Below are 21,633 nucleotides of genomic sequence, written 5' to 3'. Positions count from 1 at the left end.
GGACTTAGAAATGGGAGACAATCACATAGATTGCTGCTGCTTTAAAAAAAATGTAAAAAGAATCTGGTCCATACTTCCTAACATCAAACTTCTAAACCGTAGTCAATCATATGCCAACAATTGTAATTCCTAAAATAGCAAACTTCTTAGAACAAAATGCATGATTATCTCCTACCTTTCATTAGTAATAATGATCTCTTTCCTTTCTTTTACCGACAAAGGTTAGTTTCACTGTCCCATCCGAGGTGGCAAGTGTCACAGACTCCCTGGAGCTCTCACGCTGAGTCCCTTTAACAAAAACTGCTGTGTGAAACCCAGCTTGGGGACACGAGTGCAGGCCCACAAAGAGAATAAAGCTCGTTTCCCATACAGCTCCAGGATCAAATGGAATATGTATGAGAAATATAACACATTTTCTTAAAATAAATACAATTGCTTTACTGCCTATTTATCCTCAATGGAATGAAAACTTGTCCTTCACCTTCTTCTAAGACTAAGAGTGGATTTTTCAAAAGACAAAGAGTTCTATAATGAGAAAAATAGCATCCTTTAATGCATTTTTCATTTTCTGTCTAATTTGTTACAAAAGAATATTTGATGAGTAATTTGAATAAATCAAGAAATATTGAAGTTAACAATGACGCTTTAATATCAGAACGTTTCCTACTTTACCACGTAAAACAAAGCAGCATAAGGAAAAAAATGTTAGGAGTAAATGAAAATAGCACACATTTGCAGTCTACCATGAGAGCAAATTCAAGGCAAAATCAGTTTGATAAAAATCTGGACATAGTATATAAAAATAAACAAATTCTTGACTTATCTATGAAACTGCAGTGTTAAATGATACAAGTCTTTCTGTTTTTAAATCAGAGGTGTTTTGGATGAATAAAGCATTTATGTTTGCTTTTTACTAACAAGAAATATTTCCTATCTCATTTGAAACCTTATTTACCTAGGACACATTGTTGAAAAAAGTTAGGCAAAATATGTCTTCCGTTCCCTATGCCTCCTCTCTTCCCCATTCATAAGGTAGTGAAGTTCCTATTTGCTTTAAGATTTTGGCCCCGATTCTCAGCAACAGAAACTATTCACAAATTGCTTTTTAAACATAACTGTTGAGGAAGCATTCAACTTAGAGGATAGCCACAGTATAAGTCACCAATGACTGCCAATGCACAGCATTAAAATAATCGGGGCTAAAGACATGGAAACAACCTAAATGTCCATCAACAGATGAATGGATAAAGAGGATGTGGTGTGTGTGTATATATATATAATATATATGAATATTACTCAGCCATATAAAAGAATGAAATAATGCCATTTGCAGCAATATGTACGGTCCTAGAGATTATCATACTAAGCGAAGTAAATCAGAACGAGAAAGCCAAATACCATATGATATCACTTATATGTGGAATCTAAAATACGACACAAATGAACGTATCTATGAAACAGAAACAGACTCACAGACAGAGAGAACAGACTTGTGGTTGCCAAGGGGGAGGGAAGGACCGGGAGGTTGGGATTAGCAGATGCGAACTCTTATATACAGGATAAATAAACAAGGTCCTACTGTACAGCACAGGGAACTATATTCAATATCCTGAGATAAACCATAATGGAAAAGAATATGAAAAATTATATACATGTATAACTGAGTCACTTTGCTGTACAGCAGAAATTAAACACAATATTGGAAATCAACCATACTTCAATAAAATTAAAAAGAAATAATCTGGACTACGTTACCATTAGAAGAACAAAGTGGCTGCCATGAATTAAAATTACATTCACATGGTTCAGCCTCGGTGTTAATGTTTTGGTTGTTGCTGTGATTACTGCCCTCCTTCCATCCCTCCCTGTAGGCACACAACTGTAATAGATGTTTTCCCCACTCAACAGTTTCTCCTGAATGAATGAATCAAAGAATGATTTGGTAATCTTTGAACATTCCACTGAAATGAATATCAAAATATTTAATTAGTTAACATATTCAAGCACTGAGTTTTAATTAAGAAGACACCGAGCTCCAAAACATTTATGAACAAATTAAAGCAACAATGCCTAAGGAACAAAAATGAGGGTCATTTGAATTACAAAAATGTGATTGAGTCTCAAGTTACAGCCCATTAGAAGGTATAAAACATCATTAATGAGGGTTACTGCACACAGCAGATTATATATAAAGACATACTTCACAAGAGTAAAATCACAGACAGAATTTTTGTTAGTGCAAGAAAAGCACCACAGTTAGTGTAAAACTCATTCTTTATTTAGAGTTGCTCTTTTACTGCCAAATTATTAGGGTTTTCTCTGTTGGACTCTGTCTGCATGTAATAAACACTGGAGAGAAGAAGAGAGAGAAATGAGGTGATTCTAAATGAGTAAAAGAAAATTAAGCTTTTCCCTGTCTTATTAAAGAAAAAAAAATTGAATCCATGAACAGACATTAAAATTCTGTCCTAGGTGCTAGTTTACTGGCTGGAATGATGGAATTTGTGTTCTTCCCGGCCATCTCAGGATTTAAATAATTTTATGTGACAGAGCTGATGCGCTGATCGATAAAAAGACAACAATCATTTACACTGAGAGTTTAGTGCAATTTCAAGAATCCGCATTAACCAAGCTGAGTGTTTGTAGTGGAATCAATATACAACCACCTCACTTAGTAAAGTGCCTCAGTGAAGTATGACTAAATTTTCAACACCAATGAATATGGATTAAAGAAAAATCAAATCAATCAAAAGAATGGGTTTTTTGCAATCACACAATGACAGTATTTTTGAACACATAATTCTGTGCAAAATCCAGGAAAGCCAACAGATGTTCACTTCTATTTCTTCTTCTAGTATTTATCTCACCATTTGGGAAAAGCTTTCTTGTATTGCAGTTGATTACATGTGCATTTTGCAAATTTCCAGATGTGTTCAAACGTTTCAATCTACATTATGGCTTTATATTTTAGGTCCCTATGAGTCCCTAATCAGAGTTCTTATTTCTCTAAACATTAAATGAAATTGAAAATTTTCATATACCCCATTTAGATTGAGAGTATTATGGACATTTTTTTTCCAAACTAGTCTTTCTAGATATATTGGTCTTCCATCTACTCAATAGATAATCAGTCCCATTATGCTGTACTATCATAATGAATCCTTTGAAGAGAATATTCACTTTTCTAAAAAAAAAAATCTTTTTGACAGGTGAGTTTGAGATAATTTCCTCTCTCAAATTTGTGCCAATAAAATTTACCCATTTAAGACAAGCATCCTTCCAGTAAAGGTGGCATCTGTAGTGGATTTCCCTGTAATGCTTATTGAACTGTTTGCCACAAGAATTGATCTTGATTCTAGCATTGTAGATTTCCACGATGGCTATAGATAGTAAATTTGTTCATTTCAAGCTGCTAACATTGTAGAAGAAGGCATCATAGAGGCAGAATGCAAAATGACCCCGGTCAATTCCAGGAATGCTTAGCCAGTTAACAAGATGATATTTCATAAAAGCAAAGCAGTGCTGAACTTGGAAAATCAGGCAGTATGACAGATGTGAAAGAGCATGTGACATGATAAACTGAAATCTTCACAGAGTTAGAGCTGGGCCTGATGAAATGATGTGAGACCTGCGTTTTAGATACCCCAACCAGCATCTGAATTTGTATTTTTATAGACATAAGAATAAAAAGCCTGAGGATGTTTACAACTAACTAAGTAGTAAGACTTCAAAGTCTCCAAAAACAACTAGAAAGGTGTAAAGTAAAAGAACAAAACCGTGCCTTAGCAAGGCAGATGATGGAAAATATGAGTAGTCGTTTGGGACACAACTGACACTTTGAAAAGATAAGAAAAGGGTTTCTGGGCACAGGACTAACATGGATTGCCCAAAGAAATGTTATTTGAAAACTTAGACTTGGGAAGATCTATACAAAGATGAGGATGGCAATCCAACTGAAAGGGTTAGAAGGAAAGAAGCAACAAGAATAGAAAATGTGTGAAAGGAGTTTTTATGAGAATAAAGTAGAGTGTTGGAGAAATGGTTAGGGTTTCAGCTTCCTTCAGTTTGGAGGCTCTGAAAGTGAATGACCTCTACCCTCTCATTTCATCGAGATGCCTCTGCGGTAGAACCCGGACTCCTGTCCTAACGGCCTGTTTTGCTGAGTCTGGGTAACTCAATTGTTCAGAAAAAAACGATGTTCTCAAGGCCACGGTCAGAGCGTCAATTTTCATTTAATAATAATTCAGCTTGCTGGAGTGAAAAAGTCTGACCCGCGGCCATAGGTATGCTTGGGTCTTGGACAGCCATCCAGTGAGGGTGAGCCTGGGGTCATTCAGTTCGTGCAAACCCTCAGTGCCAAACAAATCAACCCAAAGGGCTGGGCAGTGTCAGTGGCATCGCTTTTCTTGCAGAAGTAATATCTTACATCTGGAACAGAGCTTTTACATATTTCAGAGAGTTCTCACTTACTGCACCTATGAGTGGCGATCCGAAATCCCTTACATGGGCTACTACTTTGAGTAAGTCAACAAGCTAAAACTTGTTTCATATCATTTTGCAGGGTTTTCAAATAAAAGTTTCTTTGATTCTACCCTAATGTGAATTCTCTATCAGCTAATGCTTGTCTGTTTTTCATCTTGAGTCTGTGAACTGAAACTTACATATCTTATCAGGCAGAAAGAAGTCCAATGGATCGGCCTTGGATACTGTAGTGAAAACGTGATCAAAGAGAGGCCAGGTTTCAAAAGGTTAATGAAATAAAATTCTACAAAAGGCACAGGGAAAGGAACCCCACCCCCGGCCCTGTAGCCTTAATTGTGAATGTAAATGTTTCCTTGGAGAATGCTATTCAAAGGAATAGATTATTTTCAAGGGAATCTACTCTGATAGTACAAAATATCTGAATCCCTCTGAAACAAGTAGAAATTTCATTTATATAGATTAATGAGCTTATGACAAGTTCATACTCAAGAGTTATTCAGGCATTCCTTTGCTCCTTCCTACGAAGAATAAATTTATCTTATTCATTCACAGTAAAAGTTATACTTTGTAATTTCTTAGCTATATAAATCATCACATGATGAGAAATGAGGCCTACAGCATGGTAATAAACTTAAATCTGTTCAAATAAAGACTTCACAATCATCTTTCCAATCACCTGTTTCTTTAAAAAAAATAGTTATACACCACATATTCAATTGAGAGATTAGCCAATTTACTGAAGGTTAAGCACTTAAAACTCCATGTAAACAAAACAAACAAAAGCACTCCACGAAAGTCCATTTAAGGAATAGGGCTCACCTGACCTTGGGTAACTAAATTGCAGGGAGCAATTACCTTTTAGGAGTAAAGCCACCTCCGAAAGGACTGGGGTTTTTGTTCCTTATCTTCAAAGAACAACCCACTTGCATCAGAATCAAACTCTTTACACAATACTTGATCACCCCACATCAAAACCCTTTCCTTCCCCTCAGTCCTTTCTTTTAATTAGAGCTCATAAGAATATGGGTTTACATGTGGACCGAGGCCTGTAGCAAATCCCCAGAAAACACATGTGAGACTTGACTTCAGTTTTCACCTAAAACCACCCCTTCTCCGCTTGGTACCTGACAGGTGCGCCTCGGCTGTGTGCAGGCTTCAGCAGGACCGTCACCGTGTTGTCGGTTTGATTCAAGGGCGTCTCAAGTTCATAAGCCGGCATGGAGGGTGCTAGGGAAGATGCAAGAGACAGGAGACTCATGATTTCTGGTTTGTCTTTTCCGTTTCCTTTCTACTTTCATTTACAATGAGCATTAAGAACACAGCACACTTAGTTTAAATTGCGTCTGTGAACCAACCACGAACAGCCTTTACGTATATACCCAACCCTGAACATCAGGGACAGCTGTTAAAACCATCATGTGTTGACTTTGGTCTTGAGTTTAACCTGGGAGGGGGCACGAGGGGGGCTTAGAAGGTGTTAGTAATACTGTTTCTCTATTCAGATTCTCGCTAAATGGGTGTAGCCATTACATCCATCCATACATGTACATCACTGTAATTAAATTGTAAACTGTAAAATAAATTTAATTTGTGTGCTTTTCTGTACATATGCTTTTCTTAAAATATTAAATGCAAATTTAAGAAATAATTACTAGGATCATAAAACTGATCATTTCAGTTCTCCCATCTAAATCAAGGTTTCTTGTGTACCAAATATCCATCCAGAGATTTGAAGAGGTCCTTAGGAGTCAGAGGGCCTGGCTGGACCTAGTGACCACCGGTGGGCTCTCTGGGAAAGCACAACCACGGAAAAGATAATGAGTTGAAGTGAGAAAGGCTTGGGTTTGACTTTCTGTTGCCTTTTGTTTCGACCAGCATGAGAGCTTAGGCACGGTAATTATCTCTGAAGCTTCAGTTAACTCATCCATCAAAATAGGAGAAATTACCCTCCAGGGTTATTACGGGAATTCAAAGAGATAATAGATAAAGAGAGACGGGCAAATCTAGTTCTACAAATGTCAGCCCTCTTCCCAGTGTGGATCCCATTTCCAAGGCCATTTCCTGGCAGTCTTTGCTTTCTATTGTTCAGCTCGTTACTAGAAGATAACAGCTCTTCGGTAATTCTGTCATCACGGTGCACAAGAGACATCGCCGCACGAAGGCTGTGACGCTGGCCGCAGAGGCACCGGCCTTTGTAAGGCCGTCAGGTCGGGTCCCTGATGAGGACAGTAGAGGCCAGTTTGGCGAGTATCGTTTTTTAAATCTCTTCCATACAAGAAGATTTTATGTAAAAGACATGGGTTATAGCTCAGGTCCATTCATTGGATTCTCTCAGCATTAAAATTAGCTCTAATTCTGTTAAAAATTAACTCCAGTTCATAATACAGAACTACATTTTGGATAGAGAGTAGTTCTCTGAGGTCCATGGAAGTAGAAAATAGGGGCCCAGAATCCGTAATTTCTTTGAACCAGAAAAATCAAAGAGTTATTCTTGACGAGCCTTTGCAGGCTAACTAAAATGTCAACTGGCTTTGCTTTGGCATAGAACTGTTGAACTTGGTGGGCTAAGAGCGGCCAGACTCACACCAACCAGAATTTTTACCTAATACAAATGGTAAAAATGAATTATTTTTTCTAAAAGAATAGCCTCTTTAAGATAATAATCTTTGAAATGTGGCTTCCATAGGGAGAAATTACCAAAAAAGGGGCTTGGAGGTATGTACATTGGCACACATTACCTCTTTAAATCTCCAGGATAAGTTCATATAACAGATAATATCATCTTAATTTACATCCAGGGGTAAATTCACTTGATCAAGATCAGAGAAGCAGCACTGGGAAAAATTATAACTAGAACTCATATTTTCTGATTCCAGGCCCAGTGGTCTTTCTGCTCAGGCATCTGTACAACTTATGTCATTTTCCTAACCTCTGAAGTATCCTTCCTCTTTTCCAACTCTCCATGTTGTTTCTATAAGCTAATGTCTTATATCAAACATCAAGTGTCTATTAAATTTCCAGTTAAGTTTGTGCTCATAAATTAAATCTTACACAATGCAAAGTTATCCCTTAAGTTATAATTGCTTAAAAAACAAAATTCCAAACCTCACTCCTCCCTCAAAACCTAGTAGAAGGCTTAGAGTACTTGTGTTGTATTTCCTTCCCTTCCTTCAGGCCTAAAGAAAATCGCTCACAGAACTAGGGATGAGGGACAACAGATATAAAAATCAGGCTAAATATTACTTAGCTGACCCCGACTGATGAAAAGTTACTCCATCACCTGCCTCCTGCTCTTCTACCCCCAACCAAAACAGTCACAGCCCAAACTCAAATACTGCCCTACTCGGATCCAAAGGGGAAAACATGGAAAAGGAAAAACGTCCCCTGGAACTGTGTTTATTGCTGCTGCATATCCCACACCAGATGGCAACTCCATTTCCTCTAGTCTGAAGCACAAAGACATTTTCTGCACAGTTGCACATGCCCAGAAATATTTCCCAAATTATGTCCTTTGTTGGATGGTGTAATTGAGTCTCTACAAGAAACAAGCTGGCGGATGTAAGCGCTTGGTGCCCCCATCTCCGTAGTAGCCTCTCTCTTGAGGACGTGAAACTACTAACGGTGAAGGCCCCACGGAAGGCTGCGAAGGGGACTGCGAAGGGCTGAGAGTGCTGGGAACAGCATCGCCCGCTCATGTCTGAGTTCTCCGACACACACTCTTAAAACAGTGCCTACTTCCTGACGCAGGACGACGATCTGAAGCTCCCACATGATAAACATTTGCAGCGTTTCATTGAATTCCATGAGTCCGATTTTCATACTTACAAAAATATGAATTTACGTGTACGTTTGGGTGAGCTCTGCAGACTTGACAAGGGGAATGAGAAAGTACCCAAATGCTACTTCTGATAAGAGACACAGCTCAGGAATGTACGATACCTGATATTTTGGTGGTGAACTGATTTGTTGCCGGGGGTCCGAAACCCTTAGCCGTGCTAGCTCGGATGGTGAAGGAGTATGTGGTTCCCGGATACAGTCCGAAAAACAGAAAGTGGGTTTCATTTCCCAGTTTTGAAACTCTTCCACTTTGATTGGATAGATCTATTTCTGGGTCAAAGGAACTGACTGCCTTGTAGGTGATCTGTAAGAGAAGACGGATGTGATGAAATACCTGAGGCAGATCGACCGAGACTGCATCTTTATCCAATAAGCCCTCCTGATGTATGCACCGTCAGACGCTTTATGATAAGCTCTCCTGCTCCCCTAGACTCTTCAAATCCTGGATCCAGTGAAGGGGCACAGGAACTCAGCCAAAACTGTGATGAGTTATTACTTGTATAGACAGAGGAACTGAAAGCCAGTAGATTAGAACATAAAGAATGAGTTCAGGTTTAAGCTAATACCTTGAAGTTGTTTGCTTTCAAAGTGTCTTGTTGGAAAACTACATTACAGCTGGCTTAAAACAAAATAACAAAATAGACAACCAGCTCAAACAGATAAGGACCCGACAAGGGGAAGACCTCATCTCTCATCCAGGGGCCAGAGTCTGATTTTGCCCTGAATAGGATTATCGTATGCTGGGAACAAGGGCACTTTTAAGTGTTTTCCTTAATGTGGGCAAAGATACCTGCTCCAAAAATAAATCCTAGATGCGTGTCAGTAGCCCTTAATGCTGTGACTGTGGTGCTTGCGATGTGTCCTATTTACTTTTTTCTTTAGAGCAATGCTGTCCAATAGGACTGTCAGGATGGAAATGTTCTATTCTGCACTATTCAATGTGGCGGCCCCTAACCACAGTGGCCACAGAGCACTAGAAACATGGCCGGTGAGACTGCAGAACTGAAAAATTTATTTCATTTTATTATTATTTTTAAAAATCATTTAAAAAAATTGAAGTTACTTGATTTACAATGTTGTGTTAGTTTCAGGTATACAGCAAAGTGATTATACGATTATACACACATATATACATATTGTTTTCCAGATTCTTTTCCATTATAGGTTATTACAAGATACGGAGTATAGTTCCCTGTGCTATACAGTAGGTCCTCGTGGGTTATCTATTTTATATATAGTAGTGTGTATATGTGCATCCTAAACTCCTGATTTATCTCTCCCTCCCTTCCCCCTTTGGTAACCGTAAGTATCTCTTCTATGTCTGTGAGTCATTTTATTTTAATTAACTAAAATTTAAATTTAAATTGCTCCGAATGACTAGGAGTTTCCATTTTGGACACATTGCAATTCTGGAAGCTTTATGTTTGCCACATGACGGGTGTTCACATCACTCTGGATGAGTCTGGATTGCGTGAAAATAAATATAACATAGGTGTCTTTAAATTTTGCCCTTTCAAATGACGTTTTAAAAAATTTCACTCTAAGTAGTTCATCAACTCTTCAAGAACATGCATTTTAGGGGTGATTACTAACTTCTCCTCCTTGTAATGGCATAATTTTTAAATGTGGCATATTCAAAAGTTTTAAATTGCAAAACTGAGCACTTTTCTTGCTTTTAGATAGGTTAAAGTTACTGATAATTTATGTGCATGAACACTAACACTGTTATTATACCAAGTGATAATTGACATTCTTTCTTCTTATATTTATAGCATGTCATTATAATTAAGGAGACCTCTCTGAAAGAATATTTAGATTGAGTCAACTACACTTTGGCAAGAAAATGTTTGCTGTATATATTAATCACCGCCGTGCACGACACCATCAGAGTCAGGCAGCAGACTTGCTGTTAACCCTCTCATGGGCTTCCTGCACCAGGTTCCTCTGAGTTAAGAGACAAGACCACGCCCACCAGCAGCTGCTGTCGGGGGACTTCAACATCACTGCTATGCGCTTAGCTGCGCACTTTGAACTCCATCCTGAGAGCTCCAGAGAAGAGGTAGAGAAGGCAGATCTAAGCTGTGACAACATAACTGCTCCTCCAAATTTATTAATTCCCTCATTCACAGCATCTTCACTGCATGTCTCTTGTGTGCCAAGCACTGTACTCTGGGCTGGGGTCTCATGTGGTGATTCAAACACGGTACCTGCTGGGGGGAAGGTAGCAGTCTGGTGGGTAAGGGGAGACCCAACCCAGCAGTGATAATGCAGTATAATTAGCATAAGGACTGGCCTTATGAAAAACTTCAATGGGATACAAATGCGTACGGGACAAAGTTCAAACTTCTGAGCTCCGTGCTTAAGACTTGCCTACACCTTCTTCTCTAAACTTCTTTCTTTTTCTTTTTTTTTAACATCTTAATTGGAGTATAATTGCTATACAATCGTGTGCTAGTTTCTGCTGTATCAGAGTGAATCAGCTATACGTATACATATATCCCCATATCCTCTCCCTCTTGCGTCTCCCTCCCACTGTCCCTATGCCATCCCTCTAGGTGGTCACAAAGCATCAAGCTGATCTCCCTGTGCTATGCAGCTGCTTTCCACTAGCTATCTATTTTACATTTGGTAGTGTATATATGTCCATGCCACTCTCTCACTTCGTCCCAGCTTACCCTTCCTGCTCCCTGTATCCTCAAATCCATTCTCTATGTCTGCATCTTTATGCCTGTCCTGCCCCTAGGTTCTTCAGAACCATTGCTTTTTTTTTGGTTTTTATTTTTAGATTCCATATATATGTGTTAGCATACTGTATTTGTTTTTCTCTTTCTGACTTACTTCACTCTGTGTGACAGTCTCTAGGTGCATCCACCTCACTACAAATAACTCAGTTTCATTTCTTTTTATGGCTGAGTAATATTCCATTGTATATATGTGCCACATCTTCTTCATCCATTCATCTGTGAATGGACACTTAGGTTGCTTTCATGTCCTGGCTATTGTAAATAGAGCTGCAATGAAGATTGTGGTACATGACTCTTTTTGAATTATGGTTTTCTCAGGGTATATACCCAGGAGTAGGATTGCTGGGTCATATGGTAGTTCTACTTTTAGTTTTTTGAGGAACCTCCATACTGTTCTCCATAGTGGTGGTATCAATTTACATTCCCACCAACAGTGCAAGAGGTTTCCCTTTTCTCCACACGCTCTCCAGCATTTACTGTTTGTAGACTTTTTGATGATGGCCATTCTGACAGGTGTGAGGTGATACCTCCTTGTAGTTTTGATTTGCATTTCTCTAATGATTAGTGATGTTGAGCATTCTTTCATGTGTTTACTGGCAATTTGTATATCGTCTTTGGAGAAATGTCTATTTAGGTCTTCTGCCCATTTGTGGATTGGGTTGTTTCTTTTTTTGATATTGAGCTGCATGAGCTGCTTGTATATTTTGGAGATTAATCCTTTGTCAGTTGCTTCATTTGCAAATACTTTCTCCCATTCTGATGGTTGCCTTTTTGTCTCATTTATGCTGTGCAAAAGCTTTTAAGTTTCATTAGGTCCCATTTGTTTATTTGTGTCTTTCTTTCCATTTCTCTAGGAGGTGAGTCAAAAAGGATCTTGCTGTGATTTATGCCATAGAATGTTCTGCCTATGTCTTCCTCTAAGAGTTTGATAGTGTCTGGCCTTACATTTAGGTCTTTAATCCATTTTGAGTTTATCTTTGTGTATGGTGTTAGGGAGTGTTCTAATTTCATTCTTTTACATGTAGCTGTCCAGTTTTCCCAACACCACTTATTGAAGAGGCTGTGTTTTCTCCATTGTATATTCTTGCCTCCTTTATCAAAGATAAAGTGACCATAGGTGCATGGGTTTATCTCTGGGCTTTCTATCCTGTTCCATTGATCTGTATTTCTGTTTTTGTGCCAGTACCATACTATCTGGATTACTGTAGCTTTGTAGTATAGTCTGAAGTCCGGGAGCCTGATTCCTCCAGCTCTGTTTTACTTTCTCAAGATTGCTTTAGCTATTCGGGGTCTTTTGTGTTCCCATACAAATTGTGAAATTTTTTGTTCTAGTTCTGTGAAAAATGCCATTCGTTGTTTGATAGGGATTGCACTGAATCTGTAGATTGCTTTGGGAAGTAAAGTCATTTTCACAATGTTGACTCTTCCAATCCAAGGATATGGTATATCTCTCCATCTGTTTGTATCATCTTTAATTTCTGTCATCAGTGTCTTATACTTTTCTGCATACAGGTCTTTTGTCTCCTTAGGTAGGTTTATTCCTAGGTATTTTATTCTTTTTGTTGCAATGGTAAATGGGAGTGTTTCCTTAATTTCTCTTTCAGATTTTTCAGATCATCTCTTTCAGATCATTAGCGTATAGGAATGCAGGAGATTTCTGTGCATTAATTTTGTATCCTGCAACTTTACCAAATTCATTGATGAGCTCTAGTAGTTTTCTGGTAGCATCTTTAGGATTCTCTACGTATAGTATCATGTCATCTGCAAACAGTGACAGTTTTACTTCTTCTTTTCCTATTTGGATTCCTTTTATTTCTTTTTCTTCTCTGACTGCTGTGGCTAAAACTTCCAAAACTATGTTGAATAACAGTGGTGACAGTGGGCAACCTTGTCTTGTTCCTGATCTTAGAGGAAATGCTTTCAGTTTTTCACCATTAAGAACAATATTGGCTGTGGGTTTGTCATATATGGCCTTTATTATGTTGAGGTAAGTTCCCTCTATGCCCACTTTCTGGAGAGTTTTTATTATAAATCGGTGTTGAATTTTGTCGAAAGCTTTTTCTGCATCTATTGAGATGATCATATGGTTTTTGTCCTTCAATTTGTTAATATGGTTTATCACATTGACTTGCGTATACTGAAGAATCCTTGCATTCCTGGGATAAACCCCACTTGATCATGTGTATGATCTTTTAAATGTGCTGTTGGATTCTGTTTGCCAGTATTTTGTTGAGGATTTTTGCATTTATATTCATCAGTGATACTGACCTGTAGTTTTGTTTTTCTGTGACATCTTTGTCTGGTTTTGGTATCAGGGTGATGGTGGCCTCATAGAATGAGTTTGGGAGTGTTCCTCCCTCTGCTATATTTTGGAAGAGTTTGAGAAGGATAGATGTTAGCTCTTCTTTAAATGTTTGATAGAATTCACCTGTGAAGCCATCTGTTCCTGGGCTTTTGTTTGTTGGAAGATTTTTAATCACAGTTTCAATTTAGTGCTTGTGATTGGTCTGTTTATAGTTCCTATTTCTTCCTGGTTCAGTCTTGAAAGGTTGTGATTTTCTAAGAATTTGTCCATTTCTTCCAGGTTGTCCATTTTATTGGCATAGAGTTGCTTGTAATAATCTCTCATGATCCTTTGTATTTCTGCAGTGTCAGTTGTTACTTCTCCTTTTTCATTTCTAATTCTATTGATTTGAGTCTTTTCCCTGTTTTTCTTGACTCTGGCTAATGGTTTATCAATTTTGTTTTTCTTCTCAAAGAAAGAGCTTTTAATTTTATTGATCTTTGCGATTGTTTCCTTCATTTCCTTTTCATTTATTTCTGATCTGATCTGATCTTTATGATTTCTTTCCTTCTGCTAACTTTGGGTTTCTTTTGTTCTTCTTTCTCTAATTGCTTTAGGTGTAGGGTTAGGTTGTTTATTTGAGACGTTTCTTGTTTCTTGAGGTTAGGATTGTATTGCTATAAACTTTCCTCTTAGAACTGCTTTTGCTGCATCCCATAGGTTTTGGGTGGTCGTGTTTTCATTGTCATTTGTTTCTAGGTATTTTTTAATTTCCTCTTTGATTTCTTCAGTGATCTCTTGTTTATTTAGTAGTGTATTGTTTAGCCTCCATATGTTTGCATTTTTTACAGTTTTTTTTCCTTGTAATTGATACCTAGTCTTATAGCATTATGGTCAGTAAAGATACTTGATACGATTTCAATTTTCTTAAATTTACCAAGGCTTGATTTGTAACCCATGATATGATCTATCCTGGAAAATGTTCCATAAGCGCTGAGAAGAAAGTGTATTCTGTTGTTTTTGGATGGAATGTCCTATAAATATCAATTAAGTCCATCTTGTTTAATGTATCATTTAAAGTTTGTGTTTCCTTATTTATTTTCATTTTGGATGATCTGTCTACTGGTGAAAGTGGGGTGTTAAAGTCCCCTACTATTATTGTGTTACTGTCAATTTCCCCTTTTATGGCTGTTAGCATTTCCTATATGTATTGAGGTGCTACTATGTTGGGTGCATAAATATTTAAAATTGTTATATCTTCTTCTTGGATTGATCCATTGATTATTATGTAGTGTCCTTCTTTGTCTCTTGTAATAGTCTTTATTTTAAAGTCTATTCTGTCTGACATGAGAATTGTTCCTCCAGCTTTCTTTTGATTTCCATTTGCATGGCATATCTTTTTCCATACTGTCACTTTCAGTCTGTATGTGTTCCTAGGTCTGAAGTGGGTCTCTTGTAGACAGCATATATATGGGTCTTGTTTTTGTATGCATTCAGCCAGTCTATGTCTATTGGTTGGAGCATTTAATCCATTTACATTTAAGGTAATTATCGATATGTATGTTCCTATTACCATTTTCTTAATTGTTTTGGGTTTTTTATTGTAGGTGTTTTCTTGTGTTCTTCTTGTAGGTTTCTTGTAGGTTCTTCTCTTGTGTTTCCTGCCTAGAGAAGTTCCTTTAACATTTGTTGTAAAGCTTGTTTGGTGGTGCTGAATTCTCTTAGCTTTTGCTTGTCTGTAAAGGTTTTAATTTCTACATCGAATCTGAATGAGATCCTTGCTGAGTAGAGTAATCTTGGTTGTAGGTTTTTCCCTTTCATCACTTTAAATATGTCCTGCCACTCCCTTCTGGCTTGCAGAGTTTCTGCTGAAAGATCAGCTGTTAACCTTATGGGGATCCCGTTGTATGTTATTTGTTGCTTTTCCCTTGCTGCTTTTAATATATTTCTTTGTATTTAATTTTTTATAGTTTGTTTAATGTGTGTCTTGGCATGTTTCTCCTTGGATTCATTCTGTATGGGACTCTCTGTGCTTCCTGGACTTGATTGACTATTTCCTTTCCCATATTAGGGAAGTTTTCAACTATAATCTCTTCAAATATTTTCTCAGTCCCTTTTTCTCTTCTTCTTCTGGGACCCCTATAATTCGAATGTTGGTGCATTTAATGTTGTCACAGAGGTCTCTGAGACTGTCCTCAATTCTTTTCATTCAAAGACCCTGTCAGCCACGCGGTTGCTAGTGTTGGAGGGTCTCCTGCAGAGGCGGGGGTGGCTGTGGCTCACCGCAGGGACAAGGACACTGGCAGCAGAAGTTCACATGGGATGACATCATATTTTCTTCTGTCCTGGTCAGGGGACAAAGATTTACTGCCCCACAAACACTGGGCTTTTCTGACGCGGCTTTTGCTTATAAACTCTCACTTCCTTGGAATGTGAGAGAGTTAACTCTGTTCTCTTTCCTCCACCATGAATTCAGATTCACTCTTGCCATTGAAATACTGACTGAACTGTGCAAGCACGAGCACTGCAGTCAGCAGGAAGACAAAGGCCCTGCCCTCGGGCAGCCAAGAATCTGGACTGGGGTGGGGAGGAGCTGGGGAGACATCCAGGAAGTAAATTAATAATTTGTAAACACCAAGTGCCATGGAAGAAAGAAACAGGATGCTAAGATGAAGGGGATTTTGGGGGCGGGGCCCATGCTCAGCCATTCAGAATGGCCGGGGGAGCGTCCCCTGAGGAGATGACAGTTAACTGAACTTGGGAAGGAGTCAGCCAGGCCAAGAGTCTGGGGAAGAACAGCATGAACTAAGACCATGAAGCAGGAGCATTCCGGACACAGACAATGGACAGAAAGAAGGCCCCTGTGGCTGCAGCCCAGCCAGCGAGGTGGCATGGTCCCTGGGGGGCTGGTAACGTGGGGGGGCAATTCCCTGCAGTGCTCAGTACCCCAAGGGAGAAAGTGTGGAGACATACAACAGGGGCCTTTGAACAATTTTAAGTGTGATGATAAAATGATCTGACTTCCCTTATAAAGAGATCATGTTGGCTGCCAGGTGGAGGGTTGCTTTCTTGAAGGGGGCACCAAAGGTAGTAGGAGGACCCCTAGGAGCCCTGGCAGAGGCCATGGGTGAGGCCGCAGCGCAGGTGAGAGAAGGCAGTGGCTTGGACCAAGGGTGGGGCCATGAAGAGAGAAATACATGAAAGGAATCGGCAAGTTTTAGAGCCGACATGAGCAGAAGTCAGTGATGGACTGGATGTGGGGACAGATGGAGGAACCAAGACAGGTTCCATGTTTGGGCTTGAGCAAAGGATGTCCTGCTTACTGAAATGGGACGGAATGAATGAGAAGTTAACTGTTGGGGGGTGGGCATGTCAAGGTTGAGATGCCTGTGACAGTCAGGAGGACACACTGTGTAGGACACAGGGCTGGGAGCTGAGAGTTCTGGGCTGGAAGTAGAGACCTGGGGGTGAGCAGCGTTGGAACATTACGGTTCAGGACTGGATGAGGTCCCTGGGGAAACGCTGATATTTAATTTAGGGCAGAGAAGGAGAGCCAGAAAGCAGGGAGAAGCCAAAAGAGACAGCTGTCATAGAAATCAAAAGAACACAGTGTGTTAAGAAGGAAATGCTTTCAAAGATGCTGCCGGGAGTTTGAGACTGGAACCAAAAACATGTCTATCCATGTCTCGAGCCAGAGCTCCCATTCTACGTATCCGTAAAGGCTTCCCAAACCCGTCCTAATGATCACTGGATCTGCTCAACACCGGCTGCTGTGACTGTGTCCCTACCATCTATTCGGCAATAAATCATGGAGAGCTGTAAGAGCTCTTTGTAGTCTGAAATCGCGACTTAAACATGCCAAAGGAATTGAAACTTTTCATACAGTTGTCTCTTCTTTCTGAATAGTGATAGCTTATTCTTCTTTCTGATCCCACTGTGATCAGTAACTATTTGGCACTCGGTATATATTTTCCTAAAGACTCCAGGGAGAGCAGGTATGTGCACGCACACACACACATGCTCACGGTGCGGCAAGAAGGACGTTTGCTCCGCAAAGCAAAAAGCAAATGCATTATCAGAGGACTTGCTGTTTTACCAGTGCTGATGGGTTTGTACTCGCCTCTAGCCATGGCCTTGCAGGATCAGCTAGACTGGGGTTCTTTCGGTCACAGTCCTTGACAATTTGTTAAAAAGCACAGATCCTCTCCCCAACCCGTAACAAAGCACATATACGCTGCTCTTAAAAATCATGAATCCTCTCCCTCACCTCTAACAAATCCCTAACAAGCAACTATGTTGTGTCCAAGTGGACACAAAATGTCAGAAAGTGCATGGATTCCCCCTCAAACCCATCCAGAGCCCTGGGAGTCTGAATTCCAGGAATAAAACGGTTCCTCAGGAACACGGTGAACTTGACCCTAGAACTCTGTTGCCTGCGCAGCTGATGGTCAGTAAGCATCTGTCTTCCTGAGCAGTACTTCTGAAGGGCACCCAGCTCCACGCTCACATCCAAATGCAACATGTACTTTCAGTATTTATTTTTTCACTGGTTCATTCAACACGTTTATTAAGTGCCTAGTAAGTACCAGGCCAAGGACGAGCATCCGGAGACTCCCAGGAGGGAGGTCTGGGGCTGAGCTCACACTTGGCCGTTTCGTTGGCTGAGGGCCAAGGTGATTCTAATGATGTCTCCATGGAGAACACTGACGTTCCAGGGTGGACCCAGGGACTTGATGGGATGCCCACGCTGAAAGCAAACCGACACGCAGACATGTGTGGGGTTAGATCAGGTGAGGTGGAGTCAGCTGCTGCTCACATCGGATGACTTCTGATTGGCAGGTCAGTGCCTGAAATACTCCAGCATCATCTTCCCCTCCTCTAAGTCTCAAATTCTGGAGAACCAAAATGGAATAACACGTAATCTCTGACCACGAGGGCAATCAATCTTCCAGGGAGTGTGAGTAGGCTGCAATGCCAGCCAGCCTTAAATACAGTCCTTCAACAGAGGGGCAAGCAATCAAAGGAACCAACAAGTAAATCAGATTCCAGGGGACGCAAGAACCTAGGATGCTCCACGGAAAAGTTCAAAATTTGACTGAAATGCTGAAAGATAAGCAGAAGTGCCATAGGAGGAGAACGAGGGGAGGCAGTCAGGAGGAAAGAAGCGGATAAGCAGAAGCAAGTGTGAAAAATCAGAAGGTTCATGGAGAAAAGATAACTCCATACACATGGCTCATTCAGTTCCAGGAGAGAATCATGGGAGATGCAGTAACAAGTATCAATTGGGATGGTACCATGTATGGCCTTGAATACTGATAGCAAAGAGGACCCCTCAATTCTCCCTCTCTCCACCCTATGACCTGTCTCAGGGGAGAGTGATTCACTGAGCCCCGCTCTCCAGGTGGGGGGTCTTGAGGTATTTTCAACTCTCCATCCGTCAACGCCCCAGTGGGCTGATGAGTCCAGACTGTTCTCCTTTACTATGTGCCCGACAACCCTGCACACGCTGCATCGAGGCAGACATTTTGTCCTCATTTCATTCTTTTCTATAATTAGCTGCTGATAGGACTGCTCACTTCTAGTAGAGGAGAGAGAGGATCTTTTATATTTTGTTCTCTTCTAATACCTTATACATACTAAATGTTTTTTTCAAAAACTTGTTGGTGTGTTACTCTCGTGACCAGGAGTTTGGAGTTGATTCACTAAGCAATCGAGAGCCATATAAAGTTAGTGGGGTACAATGAAAATACTGAGACATACATCCCTGTGCATTTGGGAGTATTACTGACTGAGAAACTTCCCTAAACAGGCTTGACATGCAGTGTCTGAATTTTGATAGATATTCCCAAATTGTCTACATGAGAGGTTGCGAAATTGTATGTCCCCATCAACGGTCTGTGCACACAAATTTCACCACATCACCCCTTAACACTGGATTTGCACCAACTTAAACTTTCTGAAGTGTTTGTTTCATTTCATTTCTTAATCCTTGGTAAGGTTAGGTTCATCTGCTTATGCCATTCAGATTTTTTTTTTCCTATGAATCAACTCCTTTTATTCTTCACCCATTTTTTCTAATGGAGTGTTGTCTACTTCTTATCAATCTGTATCAAGTGTGTTATAATTACAGCCACCAGCCAGTTGACTGCTATAAATGTTGAAAATAATTTCCCCAAGTCTTCTGTTTGTATTTAGACTTTCCTTTGTGGCATCTTCTATCATTCAGAAGTTTAAATTCTTATATAACCAAATCTGTCAATCTTTTTTAAATGACTTCTGGGTTTTATGTCAAGATATATTACAAAAGCTTATTTCAAAATAAGCTTATTACAAAAGTCTTCCTTATTTTTCTTATAGTGTTGCTATAGTTTAATTTTTGTGTTTAGATCATGAACTTATTTGGCATTTATTTTTGTATGATGTGGAGGGGGTCTTATATGGCATATTATTCTTGTAATAAAATGCTGGGTTTGCTAGCATTTATTAGATTTTATCCATGTATATTCATAAGTGCACTTGCACTATAAATTTCTACCTTGTAAAATTCTGGAAGCACATGCATCTAGTTGTTCATAGTAGTTACCTCTGAAAAGTGAATTTGGGAAGCGAAGACATTTTATTTTGAATACTTCTGTACTTAAAGTATCCTTTCAGAGAACAATACTGCATTTATAATTTGATAAAATAAAAATCTGGATAGCCATTGAGGAAAAGTGTAATTACCAGTCCCAGATTTTAGGAAGATGTCTCAGATAGAATGAAACGGCTGAGCAGGAGGTAAGGCATGAGAAGGGCTGGGGTTAGAACACAGGTGGGGGCAAGAGGAAGGAAGGCTAGTTTGAGAAGGCTGAGAATGGGGAGGACAAAGAATTGAGGCCAGAAGGATGCTTTAGTGCCGTCATTGCCATAACTCCCGGCAAAAGATGACATTGTCAGCATTTTCCAATCATTAATGATCTGGTATATCTTTCTTAAGAGGTAAAGAGAGAACTTGAGAATAACGTGAACCCACAGTATGTTCACTTACAACATTTACAACATTCCTTCTGTTTTTTCCTTCTCTTCTTCAAAAAACCCTAAAAGTGTGCTCCTCAAGAAACACCCATAGCATTTATTACTAAGCTTTTTTCCAACTATGATAACGTATCTTGCCTTCCAGTTTTGGCCTACAGTCAACTGTGTTTCCATGAATACGCTGTTCCTAAGGTCTTGGTCTCCCTTTGGGCAACGGTTTTGTTTCCTTAGCATGTCTGTCCCAGGGGACTGTGGTCCTCCAGGGAGGGGACTGGTCTGGTTCTCCAGCAGCCCTGCACCAGGAGGAAGCTGGGTCTCCTGCAGACTCAGGTACAGGCTGGGCGAGCCCCAGGGTGCAGTGTGTTTTAGCCAAAGAGGAGCTCCCTGCACAGACACCATCTAAGGCCCACCTTGGGGGATCTGGAATACCTTCCTTCCTACTTCTAGCAAACATGGAGAAAAGAAGAGAAAGATTCGACAGTCAGAAACTTATACTTAATCACTTAAGCCTGATTCACACATTTGGTATTTTCCCTTTGGTGCCTAGAAAAAACAACTGACCTGCTCTTCTTACCTATATCTTGCGTTTTAAAATGCTGATTTACGAAACATTTACACATCCCCTTTGTAATAGCATTTAGATCAGTGTTCAGCTAGAAGGGACATCCTGGCTGCTGAAATCAGAGAGATTGATGGGTTCTGATTTTCCTATTGTTTTCACATTAAAGTTACTTATTACATGAATATTATGCTCCATGGGATCAGAAAGAAAGGATCTCACCTTTATATTCTGTCCGTCTAGATATCAACATGTGGCTTTCAGGAGAGGTGGACTGATTTCTTGGTACTTAATGTTGATTTCAAAGACTGTATCTTTTCTAGTAAAATATTCTGTTATCCTGAGGTAAGAATCCACAAAACAGAACTAAAAAATGGTCATGGGGCCAAAAATATTAACTAAAAGATTCTGATCACTGAGAAAAAAAATGAACTTGTTTGATTTCATTATAAAAACCAACTCTACAAAAGAGAGCCATGAATTTTCATGATTCTTTTACAATGAAGCAGCCAAGGAAAGCATCATAACTTAATGTGAAAATCAACTTTTTTTCTTTTCTCTTACTTTGTTTAGCTTTTGACAAACAACAATTTTTTTTTGCATTTCAATACCAATTTTCAAAAGGTCCAAGGAAACATAGCTGTGAGGCTAGTTGGGTCAGGGAGAGGGTTCACCAATGGTGACTGTCTGACAGTGAATCTACTCCAGCTTTG

The 21,633-nt window shown here is 39.6% G+C and overlaps 1 protein-coding gene across 7 annotated transcripts in view; it reads right to left on the bottom strand.

Moving 5' to 3' along the window:
• Positions 1–21,633, bottom strand: part of PTPRM (protein tyrosine phosphatase receptor type M) — a 742,498-nt gene that overhangs the window by 284,027 nt on the left and 436,838 nt on the right. For all 7 annotated transcript variants that reach the window (XM_082353481.1, XM_082353483.1, XM_082353486.1 and 4 more), the window contains exons 10-11: positions 8,422–8,623; positions 5,607–5,709 (exon numbers count right to left, since the gene is read on the bottom strand). In XM_082353481.1, the coding sequence (XP_082209607.1) occupies positions 5,607–5,709; positions 8,422–8,623 (305 nt within the window). The remainder of the gene's footprint in view (positions 1–5,606; positions 5,710–8,421; positions 8,624–21,633) is intronic.

Source organism: Balaenoptera borealis, assembly GCF_965194805.1.
Source record: "Balaenoptera borealis genome assembly, chromosome: 14".
Taxonomy (NCBI): Eukaryota; Metazoa; Chordata; class Mammalia; order Artiodactyla; family Balaenopteridae; genus Balaenoptera; species Balaenoptera borealis.
Note: the sequence above shows the minus strand (reverse complement) of the source record. Positions and strands in the feature narration are given on the sequence as shown.